At 37.3% G+C, this 24,371-nt stretch overlaps 1 protein-coding gene across 1 annotated transcript; it reads right to left on the bottom strand.

Annotated features, from left to right (window-relative positions):
• Window positions 1-993: 993 nt before the first annotated feature.
• LOC139728240 (repressor of RNA polymerase III transcription MAF1 homolog) lies at window positions 994-15,357 on the bottom strand. The gene is made up of 6 exons (XM_071639201.1): window positions 14,524-15,357; window positions 9,940-10,200; window positions 9,079-9,249; window positions 6,130-6,249; window positions 4,696-4,836; window positions 994-2,537 (listed from the first exon to the last, which is right to left on the bottom strand). Exons 1-6 carry the CDS (start codon window positions 14,604-14,606, stop codon window positions 2,519-2,521), a joined length of 795 nt encoding a protein of 264 aa, XP_071495302.1. The 5' UTR covers window positions 14,607-15,357; the 3' UTR covers window positions 994-2,518.
• Window positions 15,358-24,371: the final 9,014 nt, after the last annotated feature.

Raw genomic sequence — 24,371 nt, 5'->3', positions numbered from 1 at the left:
TTTTTTCAGCAAGTTTGCATGTTGTTTGATATGTCCAAGACTTTAAAACAACACTAAAAATATTGCCTCCCTTTAAGTGAATGTCATGTACAGTATATCATCTCTCCAATGAAAATTGTTTGCTTCTTCAATTGGGATAACATTCCACATTCTTTCCCTTCAGTGGCAATGACAACAGTGATTTGTTCACTCAATACAGGCATTTTTCACCATTTGCAGATGAAACAAAAACCCAGCTTTAGTGCTTCAAAATAGTTCTGAAATGTGAGTTAGGGATAGAAACAATCTATGTTAAATTGTTTATCAGTATAATCAAATCAATATAATCAATGTTAAGTATTCTTAAATACATGTATACAAAATGCTAACAATAGTTAGAATAAAATTATTTCCAGACTTAACCACCTACAGTTATGGTTTGAGAAAAATAGTGATATCTCCTCATATCTTAAGCTTTATTGCGTAACTTTTATATGGTACATTGTAGGATGTTTTGTGATACAACTGACCTACACATATGCATCAAATGTAATAACTCACATATTCTTTTCTTTAATCATTGCTGCAAATGTTAACAGTACCTTTAAATTGCCTCAGTAGTTCCCATATACAATTTTTTTTCTTTGCACACACAGAAAAATAACACTACATGGTATATTCTGTAAAATCATTGGGAAAACTACAATTTAAAAAGTCTTCATATGAATAGCAAAACCTTATATTACCCATTTTCTTTCAAATACATGTATATACAATGCTGCAAGATTTTCCTATATTTTTTTTCTGCACCCCATACTGATGAAAGCACTACACGCTTCTAATCTTCACAAACATGGCCTGCACAAGAAGAAGTTTTCAAAGTCTGAAGGCTGCACTCTTTAAGATGGTGCTTTGAGCAAACCTGATCATGCTCTACCATGGCGATACAGGGCCTACAAGCAGTTTCAGCCCAAATGCTGAGTTCTTCAAAAGCCCTTTCAAAATTGACTCTTGCTCAAATGTGACAATGTGTTTCATAAGAACTATATGTACTGCACACAGCATTTCAGTAATATGGTTCCTAGCTTTGCATGTGTAAGCCAAGTTGGCTTTTAATAGCAGATATGTTTGGTGACATATCATACAAAACTGGAGTCACCTTTTGCAGTGAAAAAATGGACAGTCTGATCAGTAATTTCAGAGAATTCTCCCTCAGGATATGTCAGTGATGGACACGGATGAGACCATGTCAGATTGGACTGCTATCGTAGGCACTGGACACCTGCTGAAGCCGACAGTGACATCATTCTTGATTAGCTCAGTAGAAGGCCTGCATACCTTCTTTATAGGCTGTGGGGCTATCTTTACACCTCTCAAAGTTAAGTTTGGTGTACAGCAGCATGATGAGTCAAGGATGCACTTACCGCCCAGAGAACAACATCCACACAGCAAAACTACTGCAGTATCTTAAAAGCACACCTGTACCATAACCCAAGGTATGTACAATTGTACAACTTGGAAATATATGTATGACGAAGAAACACTGCAGCATGCTTATGAGACTTTAGTACTCCATGGAAAACCATGACAGTTGCTGTACACAGAAAATCAAGCTTTGGGCATCACATCTCCATGTTATCATTGACTATGAGGCATGAATGCTTCTTGCACTGTGAAGAGTTCAGCTGTGCATTCAACCAGCAGATCATTTGCTCCTTTAACGACAGCAAACTGTCTGCACATCTGTCGATACTGAAATCACATCTGGTTGTTATAGAGGGTCTTGTTTCACAGCCTGTGTTCAGACAAGAATAGCAGGATACTTGTGTGTCAAACCATGGAACACTCAGTACAACAGCAAACTCGTAGTATTATACATCATCACTCTGTCTCAACATCCCAAGAAGCATAGAAGTAAATCTGCATATCATATAACTGCACAGATAGGCATCACACATGGTTACATACAAACAACACATAAAGACACGTTATGGCTGCAAGGAAACTTAGCAAAAGTAAAAAGTAACAAAAACAAGTCACGGTACAAAACTTTACAAAGAACTAAAAGTACAAAAGTGCAGAACATAGTTTCTACATACTTGAACAGCCAAACAAATAACCTGTTCTAAACATATTTACAGAACATCAAAAGTTTTTACATGCATAAGAATATTAAAATAAATAAATCTCTATATTCATAACTTGGACTGCAGGTTAATCTAAGTCAGGATAAAGTGACAAAATCTTGTATGGAAAAAGTATTTTGATTATCAAACATCGTTATTTGCCAGTTACACATAAGTCCTATGTCATACTGGTGGCCTAGGTGGTCATGCTCAGCACACTTCTTTCTTTTTATCCTGAACAGTGACGTGGTGCATGAATACCCTACAGTACATGTCTGATTTCTAATCAATCTGTACTCTGGAATGAATACTAATTACATCATAATACATAATCCACGCTGAGAGAGAGAGAGAGAGATTTGAAGGAAGTATGCCACCATCGCAGGATCAGATCGATGTGACGTCACCTCAGTCTAGTAAACTGTCATCCCCCTGTAGAGTGAGAGATTCATAAAAATAGGAAGAAAATGAGAGTACATATTAGACAAACTGTAGCCACTCATCCAATACTCGCCTATTCATCCAACATACACAGTAACAGAAAAAGTCCTCTCTCTTTATTTCCTTGTCGAGTGTCAAATGAAAATCAAAGACAACTATAGAGAGTGGGAACAATATCTATAAGAGATATAAAGAGCTGTACACTGTGGGAATATGTTTGCATATACTCCAGACTGACACAACACATGCTTATCTTTATATCCTCTTCATGCTTCCTGCTTCAAGCATGTGTTATGATAGTTATTTCAGTTTACAAAAACATCTGTAGTAAAAGAGCATACATAACTCCATGAGCACATACCAGTATTAATGGCAGTTACAAAGAAAGTACCCCCCCCCCCGAAACACAAACACACAAAAACATCACCACACTACCAAAAAAAAAAAAAAAAAAAAAGGCATGTCCTCGAATATCCCTCCCTAAAGAGCAATTATACAATTGCACCTAGACAAGAAATAATGTTTTCCTGGTTTAATGATGAAAAAGAAAAATATTTTTATTATTGAGTCATTCTCATTGAAGAGCTTGATTTGGGCACTGTTCCAACCATGTTACATATAATGAAAGTGTTTCATGTCTGACATGAATGGTACTCAAGGAAATGTATAACATGTACAATGCTCATGATAAGCCATGTCACTGCAGTTGCAAATCACTGCCACAGCAAGCATGCACAGCTTCTATTTGACTGAATCACTATCACAAGTTGGGAGAGGAAGGTTTTTAATATAGTCATATTGGTCACAGGAGTGCTGCCTTGGCCATTGGGTGTAGGAGTTCTGCGCTTGCTACTGTGATATTTTGCATTTGCCTTTCGCTATAGAGTAATGATAATCTGATGATAAGTCTGTATAACAGACAACAGGGTCAAATGCTGGGTTTTGGAAAGACACAGATTTTGTTGATTAAATATGAAGGAGAGAAGGTGCAAAAACCATGTTTGAAAATCTAGGCAAAGTTGTGGACTTCAACCCTCACATGAGATACATACAATATTTAGTGAATTGGCATACAAAGTACATTTTCATCACATGTACACTGTATTCCTGCAAAGCTCCCAATTTTGATATAATTTGTGATCCAAAATTCTATTTAAAATGACCCATTTAAAATGACCCATAGTCATATGACCTGGTTAGCACACGTAACTTATACCCCACAGTCTGCTGCCCAAATTGCCATTTGCAGCTCCCAGCAAGTAAAAAGCTGACCTATAAATACAGCTTAGCAGCCAATCACTAATTGAGACCCCCACGCCACTACTGCCTTGCCTCGGGGAAAGCTGTACATGTACTGCTGCTTCAGGGTACTTACTTTGACCCCCAATTCCCTCTGAACTCTCACACACAGAGGCATGCTCTAAACCCAATTTGCCAGGTGCAAAGGACAAGTTGTGAGCTGGTGTTAATGATCAGACCAAGACAGGAAGTCCTTCATCTAGGCTGCAGGCTACAGCCATTACCTAAATATAGACTGCCCTGCATGGCTTCATGTGGCTAAAAGCCTGTGCCACACATGCCATGTCTGTCACAATCACATGACATGAATAATCTTACTGACTGGACTGAGCATATGTGTGTAGAGAGAAGTACACTGTACATGTACAGTACATGGCAAGACATTATCTTGATATGTTGTAATCTCCCACTCTACAGCAGGAAGATATCATTGTGCTGGTCACACAACACTGGGTATAACACTGTAGTAATCTGGCCACCAGTAGAACAGAGAAATAAATGGTGTATATGAATACTGATAAACGACATGGTAAATTTCATACACTTCAAATTGATGCAGTTCATTCTCAACAGTAATCAAATTCCTCATGGGCTAACAGACAGTTTGTGGTCCCCAACCCTTTCTCTGATGCTCTGGCCACAATGTGCATACTTGTACCGTAATCAACCTACATGGCACTGAAAACATCGCATTCAGCATGAAATGTACATCACCCATTTTGTCACCATTGTGAATGCAAGCCTGAAGTTCTGACTACATTGTGGCCTTTTCTTTGTGACATGCTAATATTACTATCACTCTTTACGGTGCAGAAGACGCGATCAAATACGTATTTCTGCAGATTCTTACCTGCCACCATACACACTGTCATCCTGGTGGAAGTAGTCGACGTCTTGCTGGTCGTCATCGTCATCAGCGTCCATCATGAGATCATCCTCCATGTTCATGGAAAGGTCTTGGCCGAGACCCGAATCCTGGCAAGCATCCCTCCTTCATCATCAAAGAAAACCATGGATGACAGGTGTTAAAGGGATGGTATAGTTTAGGTTGAGATGGAGCGTCAGGTTTTCAACATTTTTTGATGATTTTTTTTTTTTTTTTTTAAGATAATGAGAAACAGAATATGAGACATGAAAGAGCATATAATTTTAAAAAGAAATTCAAAGTTTACTTGACAAAAATTGGTTTTTAAATTGCCAAGATATCCCAAACAAGGCAATCCTAATAAAAGGTGAGACCCATCTTTTATTAGGATTGCTTTGTTTAACTTTGTTTTTGGATATCTCAGCCATTTCAAAACTGATTTTCATCAAATAAAGTTTGAATTCCTCATATAATTGTATGCCTTTTAAACATTTCATAAAGTGGTTTCCAAGAATCTCACAAAAAATTTTAAGCTGAATGCTCATGTAAACCAATACTATACCATCCCTTCAACACATCGTCATCAACAGCATTTATGAAGGCAAACTTTGCAAACGGCAAGTGTGATTTTCATTGATGTGCAACTTCACTGTCTATCTCATAATTTCAGCAAAGAAATGGTGATATTCAGTGTATAAAAATCAAGATGTGAACTCAGCCCTAGCTGTATACAACATCCCACAGTTGAAATAAATCTTGCAGCATCACAGTACATGTACAATTAAGTCTAGAGCACAATGTGTTTCATAAACACATTATTGCATAAAATCAGTGTTTTTCTGAAGTATAATGTACCACTCACACACACACATGACCATATCACTAACTACTTGTATAAACAACATGGCAAGGCTACAATGTAAGTACAACTGTAGATGTTTCATTTTTAGGAACTGTTTTAGAAGAAATTTGCATAATTTCACATTTTCAAAACTTCCTTACAATAAGTTTCATATGATTTTGCCTTTAAAAAAGTGTTCAGCTTAAAAATGTACTCTCCCTTTTTCCTTTTTAGATAGTTTGTTAGTTGGCCCCCATTTGTGTAAATGTGTTTCCTCGTCTGTGTGTGTATGTGTGTGTTAATTGATGATCACCGATACCAATGCTAGCATGGCCATTTCTGATTCTAATGATTGAGTGCTGTCCATTAAAGTTTATGTTTATGGTCACGCAAATTTAGTTTACACATTATACAGTGGGTTGCCAGTGGCATGAAAGTGCAAATTACAGCATTACCAGTACTTGGCATGCACAGTTCCTTGTCAAACATCACACTATTGCCAAAGGCATGCACATTTGTAAGTGCCTGTGCATGAGTAATTTGTAGGATTAAAATGCCATTCTTTGCACACAATGTACCTTGTTGCTCTGCATGTGAAGAATAGAATCCTTTTCAGTTTCTTGTTGTAGAAGAAGTAGTTGAAGGACCACAGCACCCCTTCCTCGCCAAATGGGTCGGAAGACAGGTCCGGGTTGTAGCTGTAAATGCAATGGAGGAAAAACATAAACAGTGCATATCATAACTGTCACGTACAATGTACATGAACACAGCAGACCCATATGATTCATACTGTATACAGTACATAGTACTGTATATGTACATATGGACCCGATTCACACTACTTTCAGTTCTCACAATTCTAAATCCTCGCTCAAATTCTAGAGAACCTAACGCTTTATGCTGCCTTGTCTGGAGCAGTTTTGCATCATGTGCATACATCAGGAACTGTACATGTATCCAGCCAATGTTCCTGTTGACTTTGATATTAAAAGGGAATTTAACCTAAATATATGCCGGTATGTGGATTGAGTAAATGCATGAATAATAGCAGAACACATCAGTGAAGTTCGAAAGTTACATGTACAATGTATGAATTGTTAAGCATGGGTACAGCCATACGCTGGATAAGAAGTCTCCAACAGTTAGTGATGTCACATATGGACAGTGATGTAACAGAAAAAAAGTAAAGAGAAATCAACATATTTTCATTTTAAATGTACCTCTTAACAGAAGGCATGGAGAATAATATTAACCCTGGACATACATGTACAATGTACAATGTATGCATCAGTAACAAGGGGAAGGAATGTGTACTTTTCATACAAAAATGACACTTTGTGGAATTTTCTTTATATTTTATTTCTACTGTTGTCCTGGTTGTACAATGTAGAGTTCTCTTATCCAGTGATTGCTGTACCAAAACTTTAAAAATTAATAACTTTTGAACAGACAGTCTGATTTTCATCAAACTTCACTGATACAGTGTTAGTACATGTATTCGACATGACGATAAGACATACTAGTATTTGGTTTTCAGTCCCCTTCAAGCAAAATATGTTCCAGTCGAATAAAGCAAAGTCAAAATAAACAGAAGAGCAAAAGTGTCACAATAATCACAAAAATATAAATATTTTTTAAAATGAACATCAATTTCTGGGGCGGATCCAGGAAATCTGTAAAGGGGAGGCACACGTCCCCCATTTTTTCATTTTTTCTTTTGTTTTAACAAAAATAAAGAGGGGACGTGCGCCCGGGGCGGCCCCTCTGGATCCGCCACCTAACTTGACTTTTGTCCCAGAACAGTGCTATTAGTAGCAGTCACAAAGATGCATATGAGCCTGAGGTGATGCCATTGCATTGTAGAGGATCTGAAGAATACAGAAACCTCGATGAGTCGAGATCTACAAGCATGTACAGAACCAAATTCTGAAAATGTATACTTTCATAGGAAATACAATGTACAACTTTAGATACATACACTATACACACACACACACAAGGTTCACGGTTATCACTCTACACTGTACTTGTATGTACAGTACATGTGTATATGTAAATGCCTATCACATAAAATCTGAGCTACAGCAGTCACACATGCATTCTCTCATGATACAGAATGCAATACAATGTACAAATTGTACATGTACATGTAGAGGATATCATACAAAAAGTAACAGGCAGGACAATCACAATTGACACTGCAGATTATTACCGGTGCAATACATCCATAATTATCTACATGTACGTGTACCCATTTATCCATCATCCACATTGTCCATAATGATGTCTTCCATCTTGTCAAAGCTTTTTCTGCTTCAATGATGTAATATACAAACCAAGTACGATGTAATTTAATGCCAATGTACCCTTGGAAAGAAAACAATATCATTTGACTCCCAAATAGCCACAGGGAAACATTCAATCTATTTTTTGTTGTGGTTTGATGTACAGTACAATGTATATGTTTATACATGTACACTGTATTACATTACCTTGTAGCATGTTTGTCATTGTGTCGAGCATTGGAACCTCACATGCCACTTTCATTTAACCTACATTATCTGTTACAAGATTATGGAATCCTCACAGACCTTTTACAGGACACATTATGTTTCTGTGGGCAATTTGGATTTACTCAATCCTCGATGGGAGTCCTACTGTACGCTAATGTGCAACTTTTGGACATGTGTACATAAGAGTTGAGCAGTTTATCACAGTTCACCTTTTTTTTTTCTTATACTCTGGCTGATTAAACACCAAGATGTATCAATGCACTTAAACTATAACAAATTTCACTCACTATAAAGTTGACCTATATATTTGACACATCATCAACTTAAATTGAGTTTGAAACCCTGGAAAGGTTATTTTTTTCTAAATACCCATGATAAAAGTTGCTCAAATCCACTTGGGTGTGTAGTGTGTGTGTGTGTGTGTGTGTGTGGGGGGGGGGGGTAACAAATTCAACAGTCTAGAAAAGGCTACTGTGACACTATAGATAAGATTGCATAATCCCTATTCACTGAAAGCTACTCTGAAGACACGTATGTATGTATCTGATCATTATTTTGAAGATATTAAGCAAGGAATAACACATGTAACATTTTATACTGTTATGGCAGAAGAAAAAAAATATTCTCATCACTTCTTGGTGCATGATTAATGGAAAATTGAGAGGTCATGACATCACTCATTTGCATATATTCATACTAACTGTTAGAGAACTCCTTTGCAAAAATTAGTAAATTTTTAACATTTTGTAAATTCCTTGCTTTTTATCTGATTTTGACCTAATTTTCACTGTTGTGGTTGTAACATTTTACTCTTTCTTCTCAGTCTAAGTTGTAACTAACCTGGAATTTCTCTTTGAATAATGACCTACAATGAACTTCTTTCATTCCCGCCAATCAAAAGCATCGAGCATACCTGTCAACTTTTGCCTGCAAAGCAGATCCCACATCTAAGCAAATCACACACACAGCCAAAAGAAATTATATATCAATACAACTGGCCAGATGAATACTCACCTGTAGACTTCACATTCATTCGCAGCAATTTCATCGTTGATTGCAGCCCAGAGTTTGGGCCTGATCTGGGTGGTGTAAGTTTCTCCACCACCGGAGAGAAGAATGCTGTCAACTGCATTGACAGTCCAGTCCAGGCTGGGCTCACGGCTGAACTCGTCACTCTTGGCATCACTACAGCAAATGAAAACAAGTTAAGAGTTTGACAAAAAGGAGGCAAACACAACAGTCACAGACAGTAGCAACATGTACAGCCTGTACATGTATCTTACACTGATCTGCTACAATTGGTCCTTTTCTACTCCAGTACGACCATAGGGATGACATGAACCACTTTGGATGTTGTAGTGATGACTATAGAAAGTAATCTACATACATGTACTGTATTTACTAAAAATATCGGTTCTACTCAAAAGTCAGAATTTTTTCCAATTGTATGTTAACAATTAGTTTCAGTGAGTGGTTGACCCCCCCCCCCCCCCCACATAAATTAGACTCACTATTCCATAGGTACGCCTGCAACCTAATTAATGGACAAAGAAAAGCACCAAACAACAAAGTTTTTCTAAATTCTCACAAATATTCTCTTACAATATTCAGCAAATACCTACAAAAGAGTTGTATTACAAGCACAGATTAATATCATACCATGAAAAAAAAAAATATGAATTTTAAGTTAAATGACTGAAGTAAGACAAAAGCTACACAATTTCCCCATAAACTTTGTATAATATATACATTGTAGCTTGTAAAATCATGGCTTTTTGTAGCATACCAGTCATGTTTCACGATTCAGAGGATCAATTCATGAATCACAACGTTCTCTAGTTTTGTGGAATACCAAGGTACAATGTACTACTGTACCTGAAGTCATAATCTGGATGAAATGCAGCATTCAGTGTTGAGATGAGGTAGAAGATCATCTTTCTGCTACATGTGTGGCACAGCGGACCGCCCGCCTCGTCCCCACTGCTCCTGCTCACGACATTAGGGTGCTGGATGGTGAGGGTGCTCTGTGGAGGGGAGAGAGCCTGCAGCTCACTGGGTGAGTGTCCGTTCTCCTGGCTCAGAAGTTTGAACAGGCGCTTGTCCTGGCCTGCCATCTTACAGGAGTAGCTCTCGACTCTGCAACATGAAACAAGTCATGGTGTACAGTACATTATACTTGGTGCTTTTGTATCACATAAGAGAGCATAATGGCAATGATGCATTGTAATTTGATGAGCTCAGCTTCCAATTATGGACCAAATGATGAACTTTCTATTTATCATGATGATAATCATCATAATATATACTGATACTTTTCCCTAGATTAGAGATACTTTTTTTTTCTTGATTGGCATATTGTACTGTAGTTGTGGACTTTTGTGAATGGCACTTGTCTATCATGTTGTGCTCTAACTACCGCATGGTACAAAATATACATCAACTACATGTACAGTGTACAGTACATGTTCATCTACTACACACTGGAAGATACAGAATGGAGCTACAGTATACCGGTATTCAAATGAACATACAGTTGTACAATTGTACACAAATAGGTGTGCCAAGGTAAAAGGGAAATGCCCCATTAGCGAGTGTTTCTTTTTCCACTGTTTTCACAGGACAGTTCAGAACAATATCGTAATGCATATGGATGTGTACAGTTGTACACATATGCAGGTGAATACATGTTGTAAGTGTGAGGTGAAATATCACTGGAAAGTCCCTAAAGCTACACTGTTGGTTTAGCCAAGTTTATACACCATTATCTGATCACTTTTGATACCAAATCATATTTGCTAACCTTGCACACCCAAAGAGACGTTCACTTCAAACTTACCGGTAACCTGTCAAATAATACCAAGTACAGTATTGTATATCACTAACAAAATTGTATCATTCAGTGAATGACTTGATGATAACTGATGTTTACACAAATTCATTTTTCATAAGAACTGTAAGGGAATGGAACAACCTCCCTTCTACTGTAGTCTCTGCAAACACAATTGATGCTTTTAAGCGCAAACTATCCAACCAACTACTGTAACCACAAACCCAGTTAACCGAAAGTAATGACCACTCAAAGCCACACCTCCAGTTAAAATTCCCTAGTGGAATGTTCCGGAGGCTACCAATCCAAGATCCAAGATGATCCCTACAAACAGTACTAGAGATTTTTGTTTAATATTTCACAACAGAGAGTGTACATGTAAGTACATCTTGTATACAAGTGTAGAAACATATGCATTCTAAACATAGAAAGTTCTAAAATTGTTAAGGTTTATGTCTGAAAATTGTTTTGTGGTATATGATAAATATTAGTACCAAATAATATCTACTTTGTTTTAATACCACATACCGTAAAACGGGGTGAATTGGGATGGCGAGGTGAATAGGGACAAAACCGAGAAAAGTTTTTTGAATGTGCATGTTTCGTATTTGCTTGATCTTTTTTTCTTATTTTTATCACAGGATGGAAGGACCATCCAACAGTGTCCAGAAAGTGGTCCTCCTGATGTGAAAATTTTTTTAAAGGGTACAGGAGATCCAAATAAAAATTTTTCAAAAAATCACAAAAAAAATCAGGGCGGTCAAAACTTTCCTGCTCCTGTAGCCATTGATTAATGAAATTCGCTGAAAATGTTCATGAATCTAGCCTATTAGGTCCTGCAACACACCTTTAAATATGAAATGATTATTCCAACAGGAATTTGTGACAGCACATTTTTTCTTCTCTTGGGCAAAAAATCAGTTAGACTGGGGTGAATAGGGACACCATGGTGTCGTTTGATTGGCCCTTTAAATTTTCTGGATGATTAACTATTATAATGTCATAAATTGCTCTGAAATGTTTGCTATGTCCAGCCATTTCCAAAAGTGTGAATTTTTATTCTAAATCTCTTGACAAGAGAGCAATAAGATCTTTGGATATGTGGCTTCACTTTTGTATACACAGATGAGAGTGAACTTTGCTGTCTTAACCCAAACTTGAGGAGGAAGGGTCTGGGAACCCCGGCCCCACCCACCCTCTTGGGAATTTTTTTCACTGCCTAAGACAGGCTAGAACTTTTCCACTTGTATTTAATGACCATTTTCTCTGTCTTCTGCATGTTTTAATGCCATTAACACATCTGCTTGGGTCAGACCCATACTATAGGTGCCAGCTTATAATTACTGTAAGAACTCCCAAAATATCCCCGACATCGTAAGAGTCATCGTAAGAGTCAAGTTACACTGAATTTAGAGTGTATAAATAAGATTGTACATCATGATTTGCCACTTGAAGAAGAAGTGGGTTAATATTTGAGTGCAATTCAATGGATTAGTAAAGTTTTGACCTACTTTTCAATCTTAACCTTTGACCTAATGGGTCACATTTTTTTATATCAGCTCATTTTGTTGGGCTGTTGCAATTTTTGTTAAAGATTGATTTACCAATGGAATAGATTGCTCTTAAATGTTTGTATATCATTTTTAAACTCTGTAGTTGTTCCCTCAATCCAATTCATTGGATGGATTGAAAAAAAAAATGCCTCCAAACAGCTTTTTTTGGATCAAAAATAGTGTTGTCCCTGTTGACTCCAAATTTGGGGTCAATAGGGACAGTGTCATTTTATCAAAAAACATACTTTTCCTCCAAATATTAATTTTTTTTTTCACAATACCAAATTAAAGGTATTTTAGGTGGACATAAAATCCCCACATAATATTGAGTCTCTGGGCTGCATGAAAAAAAAAATACAATCATAAGAACTTTAAATTTGTCCCTATTCACCCCGTTTTATGGTACACTTTGTACTTTGATACGACACGAAGTCGTACCTCCACTTATCCTGTACTTTAGTATACATGAGATGTTCCAACAATGTACTGGGAGTACACCTTTGCACTACTGTACATTCTCTCACAATGTTAGATAAACATTACATGTATATTCCTGTACATTCATTTTACAATAAAGAAACCAAAAACAACTTACAGACTGTATATCTTTTAGTTTCAAAGCAATAGATGAATTAAGACAAGATAATGGACTCTTGAGTTCACATGATAATATACTGTACACATACATGTACATGTACATGTACATGACTTGACAAGCAAATGGGCTTCACCAAACTTTAGTGATGCTTTTCAGTTTACATTACTAGCAAAATGTATTCTAAAGTAATATTTGGGCTGCTTACTGACACCTGCACACACATGTTTAGTAACACTATGAAACCAGAAAAAGGTCATTCATGAACACTTTGGGTTTTTTCTCTGTGCTACAATTTCACACCCACTCAGTAAATCTATCTCAAATTACAGACTCTTTTGATGCCTGATACAATGTGTATGCATAATTATAGAAAATGGAAATGTTTGCAAGGGATTTCATTCCTCCTCTGAAGTTGGAGGAGTGGGGGCACTGAGCTGTCAGCAGATTTGTGGTAAATTTTTCTGGGCCATGGATGATTTACCGTACCTATACCATATACAGAATTCACAAAACCTGGACACATGTGGTGATGTACAACATGGCATGCACTGTAGCCATTGTTAGCGCAACTAGAATTTCAAGTTTAAAGGGACACGTTCACATTTAAACTTCGGTCTTGTGAGCTTAAAAGCCATCAGCCTGCCAGAACATGAAGCGTTCAGGCTGGTCGCAGACTCGCAGTATTTATTGGTAGCTGCTATAAACGTCGATATTTTTGCGCGACTATAATTTTTCGCACTGAGTGGCTCAAAAACATATTCGCGGGTTCTTGAATTCATGCTAGCCAGAAGTAGCAAGAAATACAAATTGTACACCATGCACAGTTTGTACGTGAAAATCAATGTACTGCAAGAATTTCTGCATAATACAGTATATAAGGTGTACATGTACATGGATATGTTGAAACTGTGGCTCTATTCTTATCATTTATACATTGTACCGGTACATGTACAGAATATCTGCACATAATCATCACAATCCTGTTCTCTATTTTTTGTCTCTACTTTGATTACAGACATAAAATAGAAAAAAAAAAGACTTCCATATTTGTATCCTCCACTAATAAGATTGGTAATGGGGGATTTTTTAATTGTCCAGAGCCGGGCAAAGGGTACATAGGACTTTACACGTAGGATGGTACAGTTCATCCGAAGGAAAATGGCCCAAAACTAACAGATTTAAAATACATTTTGTAACTCTGGGTCTGGAGTCCACATCACCATTCTATAAACTATTTCATTTGCACAATGCAGCAAAATTTTCATTTTATTTTGGGCCTACTGCACTTGGTCTGAAACACAAATATACATTGTAGGTCTACTCTAGCATATTATGATAAATGATTATGATTAGCATGCTCAATTCACACTCATTGACTCAATTTAGGTTTTTCATTACTTGATGTACCAGTACAGTTGTGATACAATTCTTGTGCTTATTAAGTTATAGTCTATGTATGTGCTACATTTTGAAGGACGTACTTTCCGAGTATTCTGCATTCTCCAGTTTCCATGGTGAGTGCTTCACTGATTGCTTCCAGTTTGGGGTTTTCCAAGAGCTTCATGATGATAGTGGTGGTAAAACTTTGTTGCACAAAAATCAGATGATTCGAATGTGGTGACTAATTATTCTTTTTACAGTCGGCTTTCTACAGATATCAATAAAATGCAATATTCAAGTTCAATCTTCAGGAAACTGCCTTAACAAAGACTGCTTCTCCAATTTCTTCTGTTAGCAGGTGGCTAAACTTTTCGATATCCTGTTAAATTGCTTATTCTTCAGATGGATTCCTCTGGCGTGTGTGGAAATTGAGACGACATTCCAAAAACTCCCCAGGTTGTGGAAGGTGATGATAACATTCAATAATGCTGATGCTGATCTCTTTATTGGAGCAGGCACAAACTCACACATGAAAAACTCGGACTAAACGGGTAAATGTTAAATTTGCAGTGCTTTTCACAGTGATGAAGAGGCAATTGATGACTGAGTCGGAAATCAACGGCGGAGAGATCGGCAGAAGATGACGCCAATAAAACACGGTCTTCCCAACAACAAGCCATTGGAGTGAGATTGCGGAAGAAACACAAAGTTAGTACGAAAATAATCGCAACCACTGCGGGTGGAAAACGGAGCAACTGATGAAGAATATCTTCGCAAAGATGTGCACATATACAGATTACAAGATAGAACTGACAGTTTCTGGTCTCCGTCAGTAATGTAAAGCAATCAACTTATCCAAGTGTGGCGAAATCCGTGGAATTATCCTTCTTTCCGTTCATCTACTACAGCAGAGATATTCAGGAATTATCCGGCATAAAGACTGTTTACTACTGTTCCTTCTCAGCCGCGCTGTGTGAAAATGACTGTATCGATTGCGAACACTACACTCGTAATACGCACACACATACGTCGTTTATACGCACTTCATTGTAGTTTACAGCTGATGCGATACTACTGCGTACCATTTTCCACTGCCATTTTCGTACGGGGGGGGGGGGGGGGGGGGGGGGGGGGGGGGGGGGTGACATTTCCCATAATCCCTTGCAGCATTTCGATGATACACACAACAATGCAAGCACTACTCGCTGGGGGGGGGGGGGGCTTCCTCCCCAGTTTGCCCCCCTCCCTCGTTACCAGATTGTAAACATGACTTTAAAGCACGATCAAACTGAAAACAAACAAACAAACAAACACAATGATCGCTGAGTGAATTCATGAGGCTTTCGTCGCATTAATTTCTCTGTATCGGGATAGTTCGGCGCCATTTTCAACCGACGACGCGAGCAATTAAAGGTATACCGAATGACGTCATGCGTTTGCGATCACCCATACGCACAAAGGTTACGGCTTTCGCATGCGCAAAAAAAAAAAGAAAAAAAAAAAACCCAGCAAAGGCGTCATATCGGCCTATGAGTCGGCTTCTGCCCGTTACCTCGACCAGGGAAGTGGACCTAGCTCCCTCCCTGCTCAGTTCGATTCTACTATGAACTACACAAAGTTCAAATTCCATCGAACAGCTAGGGGCGGGGTGAAGGGGGGGGATGGGTAGGGGTAGGGGGCAAGGGTGGTAGGGGCAAGGGGGCAAGGGGGCAGCTGCACCCTATAAAATGGAAATGTTGGTGCAAACATAGCAAGTTGACCCCCCCCCCCCTCAAAAAAAAAAAAAAAAATCCCGAGTACCTTGGTATGTGTTATGGGAATGTTCCTTGCTTGTTTTTATCGAAACTTGTCCAAAATTCTGAGGATGCAAAATCTCTACCACGATCTGAGTAGAAAGGGGATATAGGCCCCTACATATCCTCCCCGCATGCCATAGAATTACATATAGGCCTAATAGTATGATTTTGTGATAGACAATCCTAAATTAGTGTTCTCCATCAGATTTGTCATTTCAATTCTAAAAATAGAGGGGGATATCAAATTCCAGTCACCCTCTCCCCTTCATATAGAATGATACAGGCCTATAATTGGCATAGTTATCGGGGTCCTACTTAGTATACACTTTGTTCAGTGATTTTAGACTATTTCCCAAATATTCCATCAAAATGTCTACATAACGTTATTTCATTCCATTTAATTCTAAAAATGCAAAGCTCCCTCGTATCATGGGAGGGGTTGAGGATACCTCCTCTCACACGGCCTCCCCCCCCCCCCCCCCCATGAGAATGGGGAGGGGGCAACATTATTCCCCCCCCCCCATTATACTTCCCGAGATATGGGAAATTTTCTCGCTTTTCTGATTTTCAAATTTTGAACAAGATCGCTGAATTCAATTTTGAAAATGCAAAATCTCCCCCATGCACACCGCCCCCCCCCCCCCTCGGTTCCGTAATAGGCCTAAAGTTTGGGAGGTGTTTAGGGAATCATGGCTATATACAGTTTAGGGATTGACAATTTTCTAAACTTTCAACCAGAAGTGTACGGATCGTTAATATTGTAATCATAAAAAATGCAAAAGCTCCTTATGTGGGAGATACCTCCTCCCACACCCTTCCCCCACTTGCATGTCTTCCTCAACAGACTTCTCTGATTGACAAATTTCCAGATATTCCACCATATGCACGCCAGATCGTTAACTGAATTCCAATCTAAAAGAGATAAAAATAAAAAGTTCCCTCGAATGGGAGGGGGTTACGGACCTCACCCCCGTCCGTCCGCTTGCTTGGGCCCCCTCAATGACTTGACTTTGGGCACTGACAAGTTTCCGAATATTCCACAAAAAGTGTATGTGCATCAGATCGTTTTATTCAAAGTCTAAAAAAAGAAAATGCAACAGCTCGATGTTGTGTGGAAGGGGTATTAAACCCCTTTCACATCCTCCCCTGAAACACATGAGGAACAGGAGCTGAGATAACTGAGAATACCTTAATATTTATTTTTCTTTATTTTTTATAGAAAAAATCCAAATATGACACTGAAAGTGTGGATCAGATCGTTGAATTTCAGGCCTGAGCATGCAATCACGTCTCTCTTGATGTGATTGCAGGGGATATCCCCCTTTCACACTCTCCCTATAGGATAGTCGCTCCTCTCAAACCTAGCACAGATCTTCCGAGTATTGCCACCCTCCTCCCCCATCACGAAGACGGATTGTCGCCCTTGCTATATATACTGAAATCAAGATATAAAGAAAGTTCGTTCATTTCATTTCCAACCATTTCTACTTAAAACATTACTTGCTCGGATCAAATCTACCTTATCAATATCTTTATTCAAAAGTATAAGTATATTTGAAATTGTACAAAAGGAAATTTATATAAAGGAAAATATAGGAAAATTCATTTAAAGGAAGAAGGAAAATGAAGATTAAAATCTAGGTATGCGTACAGCTGTTAAAAACATGTGAAACATTAATAGATTATAAAACATTTGCAATGAATACTACATTATATTACCGACAAATATAAAAGGGCAAAGAGCTATTTGTTAGGCTGTGAAACATCAATCATAACTGTACATGTGCATGCAAAACATGATTCAAGATAATTGCACTTTGTACGAATTAGCAAATGGAAGCGATTTGAGGTGATTTCAGCTCACTTCCATGATCCAGTATTATTGTATGTCTGATTTGTTGAAATTTTTAAAGTTGGTATAGATATAATTTTCTGCATGCATAGGCGTGCTCGGGATATATACTGTCATATTGGAATTGCATTTTCATCAGCATATATCATTATTATGATTCATTATTCTTAAAGACGTGTATAGAAATGGGAATCCTTCCACTTCATTAAGTAATATCATTCTTCTTTGTATAATGCTATACGCATGCAGTTTGCCATGCAGAATTGAAAATAATATTAAATCAAAATAAGGATGTTCTATATGTAGCTATGCGTGTATGTGGAAGTGTGGGTTCTGTTGGAAGTTGCTTTGAACAGCTCAGTGTGCTGTCATAATGTAAAACTCCTATAGGTCTATATACATATACAGTGATTGGCCAGGCATTAACATTTCTGTTGGAGTTCCGTGTCAGTTTCTATTTCGCCTATTAATTTATACGTCTGCTCCTAAATGTATTCTTCCTCACTTACAAACAAACAAACGAGAAACAATAACTATAACGAACAAAATGGATGGACCTACCACTGGCACATCTTCAGGATATCAAACAATGACAAACATTTTCGTTTATCTACGCAAATTTGTATACTTTAGATTTGGTTAATCATTAGTTTAAAAAAAGGTACAATGATTAAAGATTAATTGACTAATTGATTACTGTAATCCTTAATCATACATGTACGCATGTATGTATTGCGAGTTGATCTGTGATGGGGAAGACTGTCGGGAGGTTTCTATCACGTTCCTCTCTCTCTCACTCTTTCTGTCTCTATTTTCATTATCCCTCTTTTCAACGAACATCATGATGGACCCCCTTCTTTCATTGCAGCGTTGCCAGATGGCTATTTTGGTAACCCAAAAAGGGTGAAATTTGGTGATTTTTTTAATTGTTTGATGAAAATTTTTTAGCCTGGTAACCAAATCAAAATTTGATGTTTTTGTTTTGTTTTGTTGTTGTTGGTTTTTTTGGTTTTTTTTTTTGGGGGGGGGGGGAAGGGGGTCATTTTTTAATGACTTTGAGACCAATGGAAATAATCACAATGACAGAAAACGAAAATGCATTTTGTCCTCAGATTTCCCCATCATGGTACACTTAGGCCTACTTTGCAATTTCCTGTAGAAACAATAACGTGTGTGTCTTTTGTCATGTCACACACAAACACTCAGTATGTATCATCCATACACGTACACATAGTAAAAACTGCCTTTTTTTCCAGTCAAGGTTTTCTCACTTGATTCTGGTACTTTAGACCATACTTAACAAAATAAGCTTCTGCGCCATCTTGAAATCTGTCCCAAATCCAAGATGGCCGCCAAATATCTAAAATGGCCGCCAGAAGACCTAAAAAGTGCCTTCTGTGGTTAAGATTTGTCTGGGGATGGGTTTTTTTTACTCTATTTGATGATAAATGGTAAGAGGAATAAGATTCAGTGAATTGAAATTAAAATCAGTTTCTTTTTTATTGCAAAAATCCAACATGGCCGCCAGACGCAGCTCCCGAAATTAATAAATGTCATAATAACCGGGCCAAACCCTAAAAACTTGCTTACTTAATAACAAGTGAGTTCCACTCTCTCTACAAACTAAGTACACCATGCTTATTTTCAAATTTTTATTGTAACAAACAACATTCCACTGGTCTACCTCAAAAAATTTGTTGCGAAAGCCTCCAAATCCAAAATGGCGTCCAAGATGGCCGCCATATTTACTGAATTTGCTATTTGAAAGATAGAATTTGATAGAAACATCAGATTTCAACAAATGTAATGTCATATGAAAGAGAATAAAATTTCGTACAAGTTGATACCATTTTTGTGGGCGATTGTGATAACTGAATTGAGATATAAAGGAAAAATACTCATTTTTTGATATTTTTCTGAGAAAAGGAAAATCATGAAAATGCTTGATTCAGCATAAATCAAAAAAAGACTGAAGGATTATCTTGAAACGTTTTTTAAGAATTTTGCTTAACATATAATTAATATTTGGAGAAAATTAGGGGTCAGTACCATTTGCGGTTCAGGAGTTATAATGTCTCAAACCTGAAACCTCACTATGTAAAAATTTTCACTTTAGCTGTGACAAGACCTTGTTGGTCGCAAATAGAGTCTGCACGCGCCAAGACTACTACACGCACCACTGGCACTGATGACGCTTGCAGAGCTCTGTGCCAGTGGTGCGTGTAGTAGTCTTGGTACGTGCAGACTTTTTTTGACAAACAAGAGTTTGTGCCTGCAAACTAACTTTTCATACCAAGTGGTAGCTCAGGTGACGCTGATCGTTATTATTTCAAAGTAGATTGTTCTGATATGTTTTTATGCCTCCGCCAACGAAGTGGCTGGAGGCATTATGTTTTCGGGTCGTCCGTCCGTCCGTCCGTACGTACGTCCGGACGTCCGTCCCGTTTTGTTTTTGTCGATATCTCAAGAACCGTGTGGTGGTTTTACATCAAACTTGGTATGAGGGTATATCCTGGGGATAATACATTGTTTGGATTTTAGGGTCATGGGGTCAAAGGTCAAAGGTCACAGGTTATTTTGTGAAAAAAAAAGGTTGAAATTTCATGTTTTTCTCCATATCTCGCAAATGGTTAAAGGTATCTTCATGGAACTTAGTATATGCTTGTACCGATGGGCAGTGATTATCTAGGAAAGTTAGTGGTCATGGGTCAAAGGTCAGGGGGTCAAAGGTCAATGTCAACTCCTCAAAATATCACTACTTTATTTATGCAATGCCTGAAGGTTTGTTTTTTTAACTTGATGTATGCATGTATTACCAAATATATATTCTGTGGGAAGTTTTTGCCAAAAGGTCAAAAGTCAAAAGGTCAAAGGTCAAGTGAAAGTGCTTAATTGCATTTTTTCCTCCATATCTCGAAAGTAACTCAAGGTATCATCATGAAACTTACATATTTATGCATGTTCTACCTGACAGTGATTCTCTTTGGAACTGTGAGGTCAAAGGTCAAAGGCCAGGTTTAGATAATGCTATTTTACCATTTGATACTGAAATTATACTTTTTCTCAATACCTTAAAAATTACTCAATGCATAAACTTATAAAAGGGTCAAAAGTCAAGTAAAAATCATCAGTTCCCCAAATACCTGCACTCTGACATTTTAATCATTCATCCAATTGAACCTAGTTCTAGGAAAGTGAACATTCAGCACATTTGTGGCAAACCTGTCAGTTTAATATTTTGCCAATTGTGTGAAACTGTCATTACACATTGTCAAGACATTGTACTATAAACCTATTAGGAGAACCATGCATTATGGCGGAGGCATACCAGTCGCCGTAGGGACATTTCTAGTTTTTTTATACTAAGCTGTCAACAGTTATCAATGTTATGGTTTCTTGAAAAGAAATGGGGATATCTCCGTATGTTTTAGGCTTCATTATATATATATTTTTTTCTTTTTTTTTTACATGGTAGAATGTTTTGTGATACAACTAACCTGCACATATAAATCGAATGTGATATCTCTTCCAATGGTTTTACGATACCTTTAGTGTGTTGCGTCAGAGTCAAATCTTGATTAATAATTTGATATATTTTTAGAATTTCTTGTATTGCTGTCTATTATATATATTGTCCTTGTTTAAACCATATTGAGGGTTTATTCATTTTTTTTTTTTGGGGGGGGGGGTGGAGCTCATTTTAGTGTTTGGGTAAGGCCCGATCTTTGATTTAAAAAAGAAATGCTTCTGTATCAAAGATATGCTTTTGTACTTGTATGTTACTCTGCTGTTGTAGAAACGTGAATGATGATGGCATATGTGTAATAATATCTGATCCGTACATGTCCTTGAAAGCCCTTCTGATCCAAGCATCCCCCCCCCCCCGAAAAATCCGACATGGCGGCAATTTCTCAAAGTTGCTTTTAAATGTGTTGTGCGAAATTATTTTTCAGTATATTGTTCAAATAACACTGTCCAAAATGATTATTCATGCTGCATATTCACATTTCTGAGGGGCCCACATTCGACAAGACTTGTCTTTTTAGTGGGTCCCTCCATTTTTCGAATTATCCACAATGTTTACTTACTTCAAATCACTCGAGTTTTATGATAATCTGTAATGATTGTAAGGTGCTACAATTATTGTATTCTTTTCATCCTACATAGTTTTGAGCACCTGATTTTCTGTTATCAAAAAAGAAGAAGTGATGTTTATATGTTCTTGTCGAAAAATGAAATAAAACATTGAACTGAATTGAATTGAATTGAATTGAATTTACAAATAAGCATGCTGAAAGTGTATTCACTGTGAATAGATTTTTCTTACATCGTTTTAGGCTGATTTCATGTGGGTTATAGTGTCAAAATTGAATTGAAATAATGCCATTGGTAGATGCTTTCACATTTTAGATATCAGGATCACTCGAGAGTGGAAATGTTCATTTTCATTCCTTTTAGAGTGATCTCAGGGATCACTCAAAGACTCTAAAATGAGTGAAAATGAAAATTTTCACTCAAAATTCACTCCAATTTTACTTTAAATTTACTGATTTCCTTTACTAACTCCTTCAAAAATGAAACTTCCACTCGATTTTTTTTTCTTTTTCGGAGTAGAATATCACTGGTTTTAAAAATATCCCATAAAAAACCATGACGGTTTGAAATAGCACTACAATGTTCCAAATATATAAAAACTATAAATAGATAGCACAACAGACAAAATTGTACCAAAATTAAAATAATACATTTAATTTGGCGCAATAAACTATGTCAACTTTGATGGCCTGCAATCTTGAAGTTTTTGAGTGATTGATCCAAATTTTGTTTTAAACTTTCTATAGCATGGTTGTTTCAAGCTTCTACCTCTATTTGAAAGACATTTTTTGCTTCATCTCATCTGCTCCAGAACAATCTACTTTGAAATGATAGCGATCGGCGTCACCTGAGCTACCACTTGGTATGAAAAGTTAGTTTGCAGGCACAAACTCTTGTTTGTCAAAAAAAGTCTGCACGTACCAAGACTACTACACGCACCACTGGCACTGCTACAAGCGTCAGTGCCAGTGGTGCGTGTAGTAGTCTTGGCGCGTGCAGACTCTATTTGCGACCAACAAGGTCTTGTCACAGCTAAAGTGGAAATTTTTACATAGTGAGTTTTCAAGTTTGAGACATTATAACTCCTGAACCGCATATGGTACTGACCCCTAATTTTCTCCAAATATTAATTATATGTTAAACAAAATTCTTACAAATGTTTCAAGACAATCCTTCAGTCTTTTTCTGATTTATGCGGAATCAAGCATTTTCATGATTTTCCTTTTTTCAGAAAAATATCAAAAAATGAGTATTTTTCCTTAAAATCTCAATCCAGTTATCACAATCTCCCACAAAAAAATGGTACCAACTTGTAGGAAATTTTATTCTCTTTCATATGACATCTCATTTGTTGAAATCTGATGTTTCTATCAAATTCTATCTTTCAAATAGCAAATTCAGTAAATATGGCGGCCATATTGGACGCCATTTTGGATTTAGAGGCTTTCGCAACACAGTGGTATGTTCTTTGTTACAATAGAAATTTGAAAATAAGTATGGTGTACTTAGTTTGTAGAGAGAGTGGAACTCACTCGTTAAGTAAGCGAGTTTTTAGGGTTTGGCCCATCGGTTATTATGACATTTTTTAATTTCGGGGGCTGCGTCTGGCGGCCATGTTGGATTTTCACAATAAAAAAGAAACTGATTCTAATTTTGATCCCCTGAATCTTATTTCTCTTACCATTTATCATCAAATAGAGTAAAAAAACCCATCCCCAGACAAATCTTAACCACAGAAGGCACTTTTTTTAGGTCCTCTGGCGGCCATCTTGGATTTTTGGCGGCCATCTTGGATTCGGGACAGATTTGAAGATGGCGCAGAAGCTTATTTTTTGTTAAGTATGGTCTAAAGTACCAGAATCAAGTGAGAAAACCTTGACTGGAAAAAAAGGCAGTTTTTGCCTGGCTCTGCCCTGTCTACATAGGGCCTACATTTTGCATATTTAGACCAAGACTCGCGCAATCATTGCCTAATTATGTAGAATGTTTCTTTGATAAAGGTTTATTGAAATCAGATTTGTCTTGAAATTGAAGATTAATCTTCAATTTCCCAAATTTGGTGGTTTTGATGATTTTTTTTTTTTGTGATTTTTCACATGCCTTTACTTAGGTTTTGGTGATTTATTGTTCTCGTTGGGATCTGGCAACGCTGACGTCATGCACCGTCACTCAAAATAGCACACGGGGAAGTCCCATTTGTCAAGCG

Source organism: Diadema antillarum, unplaced genomic scaffold, assembly GCF_040938485.1.
Source record: "Diadema antillarum isolate AM-2024a unplaced genomic scaffold, OU_Dant_1.0 seq00000170_RagTag, whole genome shotgun sequence".
NCBI lineage: Eukaryota > Metazoa > Echinodermata > Echinoidea > Diadematoida > Diadematidae > Diadema > Diadema antillarum.
The sequence above is the reverse complement of the archived record's forward strand: the minus strand, read 5'-3'. Positions and strand labels throughout refer to the sequence as shown.

Coding starts and splice junctions, on each gene's coding strand:
- LOC139728240 (XM_071639201.1), bottom strand. CDS start 14,606: ATGAAGCTCTTGGAAAACCCCAAACTGGAAGCAATCAGTGAAGCACTC. Junction 6,250..9,078: donor AATGAATGTGAAGTCTACAG/GTGAGTATTCAT, acceptor TTGCATTTACAG/CTACAACCCGGACCTGTCTT. Junction 4,837..6,129: donor TTCACATGCAGAGCAACAAG/GTACATTGTGTG, acceptor TTGATGATGAAG/GAGGGATGCTTGCCAGGATT.